Source organism: Meriones unguiculatus, chromosome 2 (genome assembly GCF_030254825.1).
Source record: "Meriones unguiculatus strain TT.TT164.6M chromosome 2, Bangor_MerUng_6.1, whole genome shotgun sequence".
NCBI classification, from domain to species: Eukaryota; Metazoa; Chordata; class Mammalia; order Rodentia; family Muridae; genus Meriones; species Meriones unguiculatus.
Window position 1 is genome coordinate 128,552,670 of NC_083350.1, and position 14,961 is coordinate 128,567,630.

The 14,961-nt window shown below is 41.4% G+C and overlaps 1 protein-coding gene across 19 annotated transcripts in view; it reads left to right on the forward strand.

The window, feature by feature from the left end:
- The window catches only part of Grip1 (glutamate receptor interacting protein 1), a 642,849-nt gene that overhangs the window by 544,203 nt on the left and 83,685 nt on the right, over positions 1-14,961 (forward strand). For all 19 annotated transcript variants that reach the window (XM_060378110.1, XM_060378115.1, XM_060378114.1 and 16 more), the window contains 2 exons: positions 7,000-7,186; positions 7,779-7,924. In XM_060378110.1, the coding sequence (XP_060234093.1) occupies positions 7,000-7,186; positions 7,779-7,924 (333 nt within the window). The remainder of the gene's footprint in view (positions 1-6,999; positions 7,187-7,778; positions 7,925-14,961) is intronic.

A 14,961-nucleotide genomic window follows, 5' to 3' on the forward strand; every position in this document is an offset into this window, starting at 1 on the left:
AGTAACTCCTTCTTCTTTCATACGATTCCCTGCACTCTGCTGAAGGTTTGGTTATGAGTCTCAGCATCTTTGAAACACTTCTAGGTAGAGTCTTTCAGGCTCCAGCTATACCACTCCTAGGCATATATCCAAAAGATGCTCAAGTACACAACAAGGACATTTGCTCAACCATGTTTGTAGCAGCTTTATTCATAATAGCCAGAACCTGGAAACAACCCAGATGTCCATCAATGGAGGAACGGATACAGAAATTGTGGTACTTTTACACAATGGAATACTACTCAGCAGTTAAAAACTAGGAAATCATGAAATTTGCAGGCAAATGGTGGGATCTAGAAATGATCATCCTGAGTGAGGTATCCCAGAAGCAGAAAGACACACACAGTATATACTCACTTATAAGTGGGTACTAGACCTATAAGATAGCATAAACATACTAAAATCTGTATACTTAAAGAAGATAAACAAGAAAGAGGGCCTGGGGTAAGATGATCAATCGTCACTTAGAAAGATAAATGGGATGGACATTGGAAGTAGCAGAAAACAACAGAATGCACTTTTCTTTTGCTAGCCAACCACACTGATAAAGCATCCTAACCTCTGTCAAGTTTTTGTTTTGTTTTGTTTTGTTTTGTTTTGTTTTGTTTTGTTTTGTTTTGTGTGTGTGTGTGTGTGTTTTCTTGGCTTTTGTTCTTTAAGTCTATAATTCATATTTTTTAAATGTGATGAGTTTAAAGTAGGTGAGTAACCTCACTACGGATGAAGTTTTTCTGTTGAAAGGACAGATCTCAGTGTCACAAATCACTTTGATAATTAATTGAAAAATTCCATGAAAAAATTTCCAAATTATTTAATCTAATAATATATTTGAGCTGTAAATTATAACTTCCTGTAGATACAAAGTCAATATACAGTGCATAAATTGTCTTCAAAGTTAAGTTAAACAGCCTCGTTAACTTAGAGCACCTTAGTGTGTGTCTAGACTAAGGTTGCAGATAAGACTCTTGGGGAATGATTCTTTGCTTACATTACCAAATACTGATAAGAGTTGCCTAGCCTTCCTCTCTGAGTGAAACAAGCACAGCACACCTTCCTTTGAGAAATCCATCACTTAGTCTAATGTAGCCCAACTATTACTCTTCAGCTTAGCTTAGTTTCCTCTTCTTCTTCTTCTTCTTCTTCTTCTTCTTCTTCTTCTTCTTCTTCTTCTTCTTCTTCTTCTTCTTCTTCTCCTTCTCCTCCTTCTCCTCCTCCTTCTCCTCCTCCTCCTCCTCCTCCTCCTCCTCCTCCTCCTCCTCCTCCTCCTCCTCCTCCTTCTTCTTCTTCTTCAGACAGGGTTTCTCTGTGTAGCACTGGCTGTCCTGGAACTCCCTCTGTAGACCAGACTGGCCTTGAACTCAGATATCCACCTGCCTCTGCCTTGGCTGTGCTGGCATTAAAGGCATGCACCACCGCCACCAGGGTCTTCTTGCTCTTTCTTAATGGTGATGAGAAACTCAAGCACTGGGGTTTATTAGTGTGTGTGTGTGTGTGTGTGTGTGTGTGTGTGTGTGTGAATAAATGTGCAGATACCTGCAGACATGGCTGTCAGGTTGCCTAGAACTGGACTTCCAGGTGGTAGGGAACTGTCCTAGGTGGGTGCTGGGAAGTGGACCCAGGTCCTTCAACCACTGAGCCATCCTGCCGGCCTTCAAACATAAATTTTAAATGTAGTTCAGTAGTCCCAGATATCTGCATCAAATTGAGATCACCAGTGGAGAAAAGTACTTTTGTGAACCTGTCGAAAGGGTCAGAGAAAAGAGCACTGCTCTTGAAATCCGTAAAGGTGGGCTGAAGTAAATTTGCCTGGAGGTGACACCCAGAACTGTGCTCCTGTGGGCCATATGGAAGGGATGCTGCTCTCTAGATCTGAGAGTAACTTCAGCGTCCAGAGAAGACTGCTGCTCAGACCACAGCAGCTGCCACTGCCCTGCTCTCCTACAGACACTGGACTGGGTTCCTTATACAGCCCAGCCCTTAAACCTCTAGTGGACACACCTTCAGGAGCCTAGAATTCTACCCTGGGGAGGCAAACCTATGTCATGGGGGTACAGATGGCCACACATCTTCCTCCCCCACTGTTTTCCTCAGCTTCTGCTGGGAAAACAGGGAACCTGGCTTTAAGATCCCACTTCAAACTCTTCCCTCTTCCTCTGAAGCCTTAAAAAGGGAGGCCAGTCCTCAGAGCCCTGGCCAAGCTGTCTGTGATGCTGGTATCTGGACTTTCCTCAGAGCCCTTGCCATTCTTTTTGTCTGTCTGTCCATGGTGTTAATAAAATAACTCTTCTTATAAACTTCTTACCCCTGAGAATCTGTGTCCCCTTAAAACCACTTTCAGAAACCTTTCCCTACCAATCGGCGATGGTATCTTCTAGTAGTTTTGTGTCATTGATAGCAAAAAGTATGGCCTAAAATTAACATGTTAGCCCCAAGACACACATTAAGCCATCTGGCACCCATGCAAAGAGTAAATTTGAGGGCTGCTCCTTTTCCACATAGTGAAGCCTGTTCTACCTGTAATTCAGCTGGTAAAGAATGATGATGGGCCTGCTGAAGAAAAGGGATTTTTTTTAAAGTTTATTTACCTTTATGTGCATTGGTGTTTACGTGAGTGTCAGATCTTAGTGTTACAGACAGTTGTGACCTGCCATGTGGATGCTAGGATTTGAATCCCGGTCCTCTGGAGACAGTCAGTGCCTTAACCACTGAGACATCTCTCCAGGCCCACCCCACCTTGTTTTGAGTCAGGGTTTCTCTGTATAGTCCTAGCTTTCTTGTAAAAAGTGAGTCTCAAACTCAGAGATCCACCTGACCCTGTCTCCCGAGCGCTGGGATTAAAAGGCGTGTACCACCGTGCCAGGTAAGCAGAAAGGTTTTTGTTTTTTCAATGTTTTATTATCTCTCTTAATCAAATGATCCACCCCACTGTTTCTTAAGCTCCCAGTTCCAATGGTCTCCATGGTAGAAAATTTTGGGTGAATAATGATTGCTGATTATTTATCTGATTCAGCAGCATTTAAATGAAGTATAATTTCCAAAAGGAAGATAAATGATATTAGAAAATAAATCATTAAAGAAGGAATCATTTGACAATAGAATTGAAAAATTGCTGAGCATTAAAGAGTCCGGATATATATGTATATTGGAGTGGCTGAAATAAAAGCCCAAATTATGGTGTTGAAAGTGAAAATGGAAAAAGTTTTACAACTCTAACAACTGGGCAGTTGATTGAGTTGCGACAATTGGGAGAGAGTCAAAGGCTACATTTAGATTTCAAGACCAGGAGACTAGGAACATGATCATCTTTTCACAGACAAAACAGAGGTAATAAGGAAGTCGAGATTACTTCCTTAATTGAGAAAATAATTTCAAGTCTTCTGAGATGTGTCTGTAGATGAAGAAATTCTCTGTGGTGAAAAAAAAATGCATCAGTGAAACTAGAAAAATGAGAGACAAAGCCACAGAGGTCGCATGGCAAGAATGAGAGAACTGAGCATAGAATCCAGGTTGAAGATCTGTTTCCTGTACTGGAAGGTGGAAACAGTACAGCCAGAGGCTGATACAGTAAGAAACTAAGAACAAACCTTTATCAACACCCGAAGAGCAATTTACAAGGAATGGGATGTTCCTGAAGCCAGTCTCCACACTGCAGTTAGAGTGAATGAGGCCATTGATTTTTTTTTTTTTCAATCAGAAAGTCATCAGTGAGAGCAGCTTTAGCAAAGAGTAAAAGGAGACAAATTTGAAGCAGAGTCCGAATCAGCACAATTCTACAGAGCAAGGTCAGAAAAGCTAGGAGAGTGGGTGGGAAAGTTTAGAAAAGCAACAAGGGAGACTTTCTCAGTGGCCTAGAATCCCAGAAGGCCTAGAAAGCAGAGAAGATATTTTTATTTTTTATTTTATTTTTATTAATTACAGTTTATTCACTTTGTACTCCAGCTATAGCCCCCTCCCCCATCCCTTCTCAATCCCACCCTTCCTCCCTCTTCAGTCCAATGATAGAGGAGGTCCTCCTCCCCTTCCATCTGACCATAGTCTATCAGGTCTCATCAGGCCTGGCTTCTTTGTCTTCTTCTGTGGATTGTTAAGGCTGCTCCCCCCGCCCCTCAGGTGGAGGTGATAAAAAAAAGGCAGCCCATGAGTTCATGTCAGAGATGGTCCCTGTTCCTATTATTGGGGAAGCCTCTTGTACAATGAGCTACCATGGGCTATATCTGTGCTGGGGTTCTAAGTCATCTCCATGCATGGTCCTTGTTTGGAGAATCAGTCTCAGAAAAAAAAACCTGTGCCCAGAACTTTTTGGTTCTGTTGCTCTCCTTGTAGAGCTCCTGTTCCCTCCAGGTCTTTCTATCACCCTCTTCTTTCATAAGATTCCCTGCACTCTGCCAAAAGTTTGGCAATGAATCTCAGCATATGTTTTGCTATCCTGCTGGGTAGAGTCTTTCAGAGGCCCTCTGTGAAAGGCTCCTGTCCTATTCCCTGTCTTTTCCCTCTTCCGATGTCATCTCATTTGCCTTTCTGAATGAAGACTGAGAATCTTATCAGGGTCCTCCTTCTTGGTTAGCTTCCTTAGGTGTACAGATTTTAGTATGATTATCCTATATTATATGTCTAATATTGACTTATAAGTGAGTATATACCATGTGTGTCTTTCTGCTTCTGGGATACCTCACTCAGGATGATATTTTCTAGATCTCATCATTTGCCTGCAGATTTCATGATTTCTTTGTTTTTAATTGCTGAGTAGTAGACCACTGTGTAAAAGTACCACAATTTCTGTTTCCATTCCTCAACTGAAAGACATCTGAGTTGTTTTCAGATTCTGGCTATTACAAATAAAGCTGCTACAAACATGGTTGAGCAAATGTCCTTGTTGTATACTTGAGCATCTTTTGAATATATGCCTAGGAGTGGTATAGCTGGATCTTGAGGAAGCACTATTCCTAATTGTCTGAGAAAGCTCCAGATAGATTTCTAAAGTGGTTGTATAATTTTACATTCCCACCAACAATGGAGTAGGGTTCTTCTTTCTCCACAACCTCTCCAGCATGTGTTGTGACTTGAGTTTTTTTATCTTAGCCATTCTGATGATGAAGCACTCATTAAATGGTTGAATCTTGTCATTCTCATGGGAAGTGACATTCAACCCTTAAAAGGAAGGAGGCATTTTAAATAGACCCTTAAGGAATTTTACTGGGGGAGGGAGCATAATCCAAAAAAGGATTCTAGGGCCCGGTAGAATATAGAATTTAGAGCTGACTTTTTTCCTGAGGGGTTTCAATAATTCAGTAACAGATAGGGAGCTGATTGGGCATTACCAAAGGGGAATGAGTACAGAGCTTAGAGGGTCATGCGGTGTTTAAGAATCTCTGAGAGTCATAGACACTTCACTGAAGTGGTCCCCAGGCTTCCAAGTAGAGTAGTGAGAAATGATAAAAATGAAAGGCAACAGGTAGATGAGGCCCAAGGTTCTCGTGTGAGGTGTGGAGACCTTTGGAGTCTCCCATCCCTACAAAGCTATTGCTATTCCACTTATATTTAGAATACAAAGGTATATCTGTGGAAATATCTATTAAAGCAGAAATATCTATTCTACGTGATATTGTTTGAAAAGCAGTAGGCCTAGGGACAAGAAATGGGAAAATAGTACTACAAATTTGATGGAGAAGGCACTTAAGAGCTGGGAAAGTCACTCATACAGGAAGATTAAAAATGAGAATTTAAATATTAAGGTCTTGAAGATCTTTTAAAGGACAGTGGGGTACATCCTTGAGCTGTGTTGACGGAGAGCTGGAAAGGGATGGATTTGTTAGTAAAGGACATGGAGACACCTGAAGAGCCACAAAACCCAGTATGTTAGAAGGTTGTCACCATGATAAGGACAGGGGAAGCTAAAGGTTAAAGTTGGGGTGTGAAAAAATGAAGGCATGAAACCAGCAAGGAAACGGGAACATTAGAAAAAATAGAAAACTAAGCTCCACAGTTAAGCAGCAGGAATAAGTATAGAATGTGGAATTTTAAATAGCAGTTGGAGGAGGAAAAGCATTATGGATGAGCAAAGAGTATCAAAAAATCTTTGTCCCATGTAGGAAAGTGAAAGATAATGGGTTTCTGTTGAATGGGGTGGGGGTTAGAAATATATGTTAATTAAAGTAGGAAGCTAAATAACCCATTTTGGAGAAAGTGGCATTTTGTCATGGGACTTTTGCACACAGATAGCTTGTTCAAGCACAGGAGACCACATTTTGCAGGCACAGCAAAGAAAGGCATCTAGAACTTGAGTGTTCCTGTCATAATCAAAGCTGGACATGAAAATAAAGGCAGAGATGTCTGGCTGGAGACTTACATGAGTACCAGAGAAACACACGAAATGGGAGACAAGAGATGACCAGAGGCTAAGCAAGAAGAAAACATGGAGAAACCAAATTTGGGAACAAGAGGAATATATGAAGTTTGAGTGACTCACTGTGCCCACCCAATGCTGGAGAAAGACTGGGAACAAGCAGAGCCTATCATTCTGGGGGCCACATAGAGCTTGTTTCCTCAAGACAGAGGTTGGCTTTTTCATAATCACGTATGGTTGAAGTGGGAAAGCTCAGCATACAGCCCCAGGCTCCCCTTTCTGAGAGAGAATACAGACACATGGGAGTGGAGTGACCTGCCAAAAGCTCTTTCTTAGCTGATACTCATTTGTGAGGCCCAGGACTTGATGACATATTCTGATCCCAAGCTCTCATATTTCCACAATCTCTTCACAAGTTTCTGAGGCATGGGGTGGTAACCCTGGTCATGACTCCAGTATGACAAATCAGGAGGCATATTTACCCTGTTCAGGTGTAACCCAACTTTTTTCTGTAGGACCCTCTGTTGAAGACAAGCGTCTATCTAGGTACACTCTATTGTAGAAATGCAGACACTTGCTTGAACCTCCAGTCACTTTCTTTACGTTTGATCCTCTAGTGTCTTTAGCCTCCAGCACTGTGGGATTGGCCGGACAGGTTGTTCACACGGAAACCACAGAGGTTGTGCTGACGGCTGATCCTGTCACGGGCTTTGGAATCCAGCTGCAGGGCAGCGTGTTTGCCACAGAGACGCTCTCCTCCCCGCCTCTGATTTCCTATATTGAAGCTGACAGCCCAGCAGAGAGGTGAGGTACTCTTTCCCAGAAGCCTTTCTGGCCTACATTTCAGACACCAGCTCTCTGTGAATAACTGATAAATTATGGAACAGTGCTCAGTGCTGGAAAGGAAAATGTAATGGACTCTCGACTTTGATGATAAAATTTTATGTTCTTGATCAGGTTTTGAAAGAATTATGAGCACCAATGATTTTATTTAGCAGATTTTGTCCACTGGAAAACTAGAGGTTGTATTAATTATAGTGGAGACAAATCTACACCCAAAAAAAATTTCCTAAAGTTGAACTGAAATTATTTCTCTGCATTGCAGGAATGTACTTTCATTTTTACTTCGTGTTCATTTTGATGAGATTATACTGCTAGCAGAGTTATGAATTATTAATTCTCTGGGATACTTAAGAGCCCCCGTGCCCACCATTGGAACTGTGGGATTCAAGAGTGCAGGGCGCCACAGTTGACCTAACATGCCTGCCAATAGCACAGACTCAACAAGATCAAATGGCTATGCTGGTTTGCAAAGATGAAATGAGGCAGGGTGGCCAAGTTCAACCCCACAACTGTCTCCTCTAACTGCAGCTTCTCACATGTCCTTCTGCACTAGATGTGGGGTGCTACAGATTGGAGACAGAGTAATGGCCATTAATGGAATTCCAACAGAAGACAGCACCTTCGAGGAAGCCAATCAGCTTCTGCGAGATTCTTCCATCACAAGCAAAGTCACACTGGAAATTGAGTTTGATGTCGCAGGTAAAATCCGAGCCTCACATCGGTCATGAAGGCAGGAGAGGGCTGCACACAGCACATCGGCTATGTGGCTGAAAGGGATACAGGGATACACACACACACACACACACGCACGCACACACGCACGCACACATGCACACACTGGATGTGATTTTGAAAAGTCACTTTTATTCTGACTTTGCACCCTTGTGCTAGAGAAACCAGATTCTTTAGACCCAGGAACAAGAACAGGCTGTCTGACTCTTCCTCCTGCAGAGAACTCATGAAAGTCAGGCGGGGAGCAGTGAAAATTCATGAGGTGAATGGATACAAGTCCGATAGGTAAATGCTTCATCTTTATTATTAAAGAGGAATTGCACCTGACACTCATGAAGAATGATAAGGAGGACTCCATTCAGGATTGTTTCACTAGGGTCAAGAGGGTTATAATAGATGAGAGAAACTATCTCTATAATGCAGACAGGGAGGGTAGGGATGGGCATGTGACCAACGAGCAAGGTGAGTGTGAGGAGAGGCAGTGGGTAAAAAATACTAAGAGAAACCTTAGGTATCAGAGGCAGGGAAGAGGACACAGATACTTGCTAAACCAACTCTGAAGTTTCTGCCTTTTTATTTGTGCTATTTTTTAAGTTAGTATACAAGTATGAATTTCTTATTGCATTTTCATATATGTACCTTCACTCCCTACTACTCTTCCTATTTTTCCCCTTCCTAATTCTTGTTATCCCTTCTCATTCCCCTCCTGAACAGGATCCTCTGTTTTGTGTCATTATAAATGACATGGAGACAGGCAGGCAGGCAGATGATTGATAGGAGATAGATAGATAGATAGATAGATAGATAGATAGATAGATAGATAGATAGATAGAAAGTGGATAAATAGACTTAAATCTAAGTTTACATATGACAAAGGTCATGGGTATTTTGTTTGTTTGTTTGTTTCTCCCACCTCCACCTTAACCCTCTCTGTGCCCCACCTTCCAGGAAGATTCTTGAAAAGGCTGAAATCCTGAGCTAAGGGCTTGTCTTAGTCTCAGAGGAGGAGTCTCGTGGAATTTTGGTCTTAGAGAGATTCTAGACAGTAGCTAATAGAGGTTAGAATTTGATGTGCGCGTTCCTATTTAAGAAAGTCATCAGCTAGGACGATAGCTCAGTGGTACAAAGTTGGCCTAGCATGCACAATGGCCCCATGTTTGATACCCACCACCACTGAAGAAAGACGGGAAGGAAGGAAGATGGAACTGAGAAAGAGAGGGAGGGAGGAAGGAAGGAAGGAAGGAAGGAAGGAAGGAAGGAAGGAAGGAAGGAAGTTAGTTTTGTTGGTTGGTAGGTTGGTTATCTTCACACACCAAAATATGAGTCCTACATATCCAGTATATTTTTAACAATCAATAAAGGCTTACCTTTAGACACAGGGATTGTATGCCAGCAAATGTTTGTTGTGGACTGGTGACTCTCCTGCACAGTGTAAATGTAATAGCAGACAGGAAAGGAAAACATTTCTATCTTTGTGTAACTTTTAAGAGAAACAGAAATTAAATTTAAGGCTAGAGAGATGGCCCAGAGGATAAGGCCACTGGCTGGTCTTCCAAACGTCCTGAGTTCAATCCCCAGCAACTATTGGTAGCTCACAACCATCTAAAATGAGATCTGGTGACTGCTTCTATTTCCTTGGGGGATATAGGACTATTTAATTGATTTACCTGGTCTTGATTCAGTTTTGGTAAGTGGAATCGATCAAGAAAATTGTCCATTTCATTTAGATTTTCAAATTTTGTGTCATTTTGAAGTAAGTCCTAATGATTGTGTGGATTTCCTCATTGTATGTTGTTATGCCCCCCTTTTCATTTCTGACTTTGTTAATTTGGATGGTGTCTGTCTGCCTTTTAGTTAGCTTGGCTAAGGGTTTGTCTATCTTGTTGATTTTCTCAAAGAACCAGCTCTTGGTTTCATTGATTCTTTGAATTGTTTTATTTGTTTCTAATTGATTGATTTCAACCCTGAGTTTGATTATTTCCAGCCGTCTACTCCTTTTTGGTGTGTCTGCTTCTTCTTTTTCTAGGGTTTTCAGGTGAGCCATTAAGTTGCTTGTATGAGATGTTTCAAATTTCTTCTTGAAGGCACTTAGTGCTATGAACTTTCCTCTTAGCACTGCTTTCATTGTGTCCCACAAGTTTGGGTATGTTGTGCCTTCATTTTCATTGAATTCTAGGAAGACTTTAATTTCTTTCTTTATTTCTTCCCTGACCCAGCTGTCATTTAGTAGCAAGTTGCTCAATTTCCATGTGTGTGTAGGCTTTTTGCTATTTCTGTTGTTGAGGTCCAGCTTTATTTCATGGTGATCAGATAAGATGCAAGGGATTATTATTTCAACCTTCACACATCTGTTGAGGCTCACTCTGTGACCCACTATATGGTCTATTTTGGAGAAGGTTCCATGAGGTGCTGAGAAGGTAAATTCTTTTGTGTTTGGGTGTAAGGTTCTGTAAATGTCTGTTAGGTCCATTTGATCCATGACCTCTGCTAGAGACATTGTTTCTTTGTTTAATTTCTGTTTTGTTGACCTGTCTTTTGTTGAGAACGGGGTGTTGAAGTCTCCCACTATTAATGTGTGGGGATCTATGTGTGGTTTAAGTTTTATCAATGTTTCTTTTACAAATGTGGGTGCCCTTGTATTTGGGGCATAGATGTTCAGGATTGTGATGTCTTCCTGGTGGAATTTTCCCTTGATGAATATGAAGTGTCCTTCCCCATCTCTTTTTATTAATTTTGGTTGAAAGTCTATTTTATCAGATATTAGAATGGCTACTCCTGCTTGCTTCTTGGGTCCATTTGCTTATCCTCAGGTAATGTCTATCTTTGTGACTTAGGTGTGTTTCTTGTATGCAATAGATTGCTGGGTCTTGTTTACGCATCCATTCTGTTAGTCTGTGTCTTTTTATTGGAGAATTGTGTCCTTGCTAGAGCAATAAGATAGTTGAAGGAGATCAAGGGGATACAAATTGGAAAGGAAGAATGCAAATTATCAGTATTTGCAGATGATATGATAGTATACCTGAGTGACCCCAAAAATTCTACCAGGGAATTCCTACAGCTGATAAACACCTTCAGCAAAGTGGCTGGATACAAAATTAACTCAAAATCAGTAGCCTTCCTGTATACAAAAGACAAAAGGACCGAGAAAGAAATTAGGGAAACAACACCCTTCACTATAAGTACAAATGACATAAGGTACCTTGGTGTAACCCTAACCAAGCAAGTCACAGACCTGTATTAAAAACAATGTCAAGTCTCTGAAGAAAGAATTAGAAGAAGATATCAGAAGATGGAAAGAGGCTGTGGAGAAAGGGTAACCCTCCTCCACTGCTGGTGGGAATGTAAACTTATACAACCACTCTGGAAATCAATCTGGTGCTTTCTCAGACAACTAGGAATAGTGCTTCCTCAAGATCCAGCCATACTACTCCTAGGCATATATCCAAAAGATGCTCAAGTACACAATAAGGACATTTGCTCAACCATGTTTGTAGCAGCTTTATTTGTAATAGCCAGAAGCTGGAAACAGCCCAGATGCCCCTCAACTGAAGAATGGATGCAGAAATTGTGGTACATCTACACAATGGAATATTACTCAGCAATGAAAAATAAGGAAATCATGAAATTTGCAGGTAAATGGTGGGACCTGGAAAGAATCATCATGAGTGAGCTGTCCCAGAAGCAGAAAGACACACATAGTATATGCTCACTCATATAGACATGTAATATAGGATAAACCTACTAAAATCTGTACATCTAAAGAAACTAATCAAGAGAGAGGACCCTGACTAAAATACTCAATCCCCATCCCGAAAGGCAAAGAGGATGGACATCAGAAGAATAAGAAAACAGGAAACAAGCTAGTAACCTGCCACAGAGGGCCTCTGAAAGGCTCTACCCTGCAGACTATCAAAGCAGATGCTGAGACTTATGGCCACCTGTTGGGCAATGTGTATGGAATCTTATGTAAGAAGTGGGAAATAGTAAAATCTGGAGAGAACAGGGACTCCACAAGGAAAGCAACAGAACCAGAAATATGAACACAGGGCTCATTTCCTCTGGCCAATCTTTTACTGATTCCCACCATACATCAACTTAGATTTATTTTTGAATGCAGGCTGCCATAGTTAGGAGTGTAGCCTTTGAGAATCAGCCTGCTTGTGTCAACAGGCCAGCTCGGTCACTAACTCTGTGTCTCAATGTTCGAGTGACATAACAATAGTGATCTCTGCCAGTATAATCATTTTGATTAAATGATCTTAGACACACAGTACTTGGCTATGTAACAGGCCAGAAGGCACTCTGATATCGTGATAGTTATTGTGCTATCATCACAGCATATCTAATCTAGCAACAACCCGACCACCCTTCTTGACTGAAGCCCTTCTGGTGAGCTTTCTCTGTAGGTTTCAAACTCTGGATCAGTCTGATAATCCATGCTCTTATTCTTTGGTAGCTGATATTCCTTAAAAAACATCTAGAGAGGACAGGAACCCCACAAGGAGAGCAACAGAACCAGAAAATTTGAACACAGGGGTCTTCCCAGGGACTCATACTCCAACCAAGTACCATGCATGGAGATAACCTAGAACCCCTGCACAGATGTAGTCCATGGCAGTGTAGTGTCCAAGTAGGTTACATAGTAATGGGAAGAGGGACTGCCTCTGACAAGATCTGATTGGCCTGCTCTTTGATCACCTCCCCTGAGGGGGGAGCAGCCTTACCAGGCCACAGAAGATGACAATGCAGCCACTCCTGATGAGATCTGATAGACTAATATCAGAAGGAAGGAGAGGAGGACCTCCCCTACCAGTGGACTTGGGGAGGGGCATGCGTGAAGAAGAGGGAGGGAGGGTGGGATTAGGAGGGGAGGAGGGGTATCATATGGGGAGATACAAAGTGAACTCAGTGTAATTAATAAAAATTTTAAAAAAATTAAAAAAAAAAACTAAAAAAATGAGATCCAGTGCCCTCTTCTGGCATGTAGGTATACATGCAGGCAGAACACTGTATACATAATAAAGCTAAAAAAAAGAAAAGAAAAGAAAAGAAAAAGAAAGAGAAAGAAAGGAAGGAAGGAAGGAAGGAAGGAAGGAAGGAAGGAAGGAAGGAAGGAAGGAAAGGAAGGAAGGAAAGAGAAAGAAAGAAAGAAAGAAAGAAAGAAAGAAAGAGAGAGAGAGAGAGAGAGAGAGAGAGAGAAAGAAAGAAAGAAAGAAAGAAAGAAAGAAAGAAAGAAAGAAAGAAAGAAGAAAGAAGAAAGAAAGAAAGAATAAAGAAAAGAAATCCTGGAAATATAAATTTAGTTTAAAAAGCTATTAGTATGAAGTTGTGACTGTAAGTTCTCTGAGGAAAATAAAGCAGAGTAAAGACTCATAGAATGACTGAAGGGGGTGGTCTTTTTGTAGGATGAGTCTCTTGGGAAGTGACATTTGGGCAGAGATCAATGTGGGGAGAAGGCCAGCCCAGGCAGAGAGAGCAGTGAGCATGAAGAAGCTGAGCCAGAAGAATAAGCTTTGCAGCACGGGTGGTTGCTGGAGTACGGAGAAAGGGAATAAGAGTAGGGGTTGAGTTTGGGGTTTGAAGATGGATTTAAAGATGTCAGAGTCCAGCAGATGTGCAGTATTCCAGTAGAGAATTTCTGTTGTGTTCCAAGTATACTGAAGCCAGGGAGCATTTTGGCAGGAGAGTGAGATGATCTGAGACGTGTTTGGGAAAGCCTTCTAAAATGTGCAAGGCAGACAGAAAAAAGAAAAAAAAAAACAATTGGAAATTATGCAACCTGGACAGATGGGAACTGGCAGGGGCTTGCTGGAGATGGTGACACAGGGAGGTTCAGAACTTGCCTGTGGTTTGGTCATATAATGACTCCTGAGGCATGAGGATGAATAAATGATAGGTAGAGAGCAATGATTTTAAGAATCTAAGGACAGGGTCATGTGGGGACAGCAGTAAGAGTTCTATTTTGGATATGTGGTGACATCTGATAAATGAGAGGAGAAATATGAGCCTACTTATTTCTTCATCCTGAAGAAAAGCACTGAGCACAATTATTGAACGAGATGTTGCTGTGTTCAGATCATTGGAAGAAACATACACGCAAGAACACATATACACATACCATAACACACACATAAGCGTACAACATAAACATGGCATACGCATACATATAGACATGCTATATACATACACTGACACACATACATACAAACATAAACATACACATACACATGCAAATATACACACACACACACAAACATATACATTCACACATACAGATACAAGAGTCCTAACAACATAAAGATGCTGCAGGGAATTCAAGTCACACAACGGGAAGCATCTTTGTGTTTGGTACTTGGGGTGGGGGTTGTGGAGAGGAAAGACACCGTGAGAGACATTTCAGAGATCTGAGGAACCAAAGCTGGGTCTCAGTGAGCAAACAGTGTGCTAAGGGTGAGAAATATTTGCTCACCGTCTGGCTAAGACTTGGGTTTGCCAGAATCGGCTTTGCCACACTCGTGTGTGGCTAGCTGGAGCAGGGGGCCACTGCACACTCCTTTTCCTCTTCCTTCCTTCTTTTTCTCCCCAAACTTTCTGCTCTGTTTAGTTATATAAATATTACTCTGTCTTTTACATTGCCTTATCCTCTATTCAGTAGTTTCTCAACAGGGTTATTTGCCTCAGAGAATGTTTGGAAAGGTCAAGAAATTTACCTGTAGAGCCAGGCTACCAGAAGCTAGGTAGAGAAGATCCACAGTTTAGATGGAATGGTAATTTGTTTTATTAATACTGGAGAGATTTAAGCAGGTTGAGGCCTGAAAAGTATGAGAGGAAAACAAAAAGATGATGATCTTTCAAATCATGTCCTCAAAGGAAGAAAAGGGGGAGTATCCAGTATATTATAGATCGTTTGTCTAGATCAGAAGTTAAAGGCTTCTCCCCACGACTTTGAGTGAAGGGATGTGAGAAGAAAACTCATGCTTGGCTGGGCTTAAATAGTTCATATA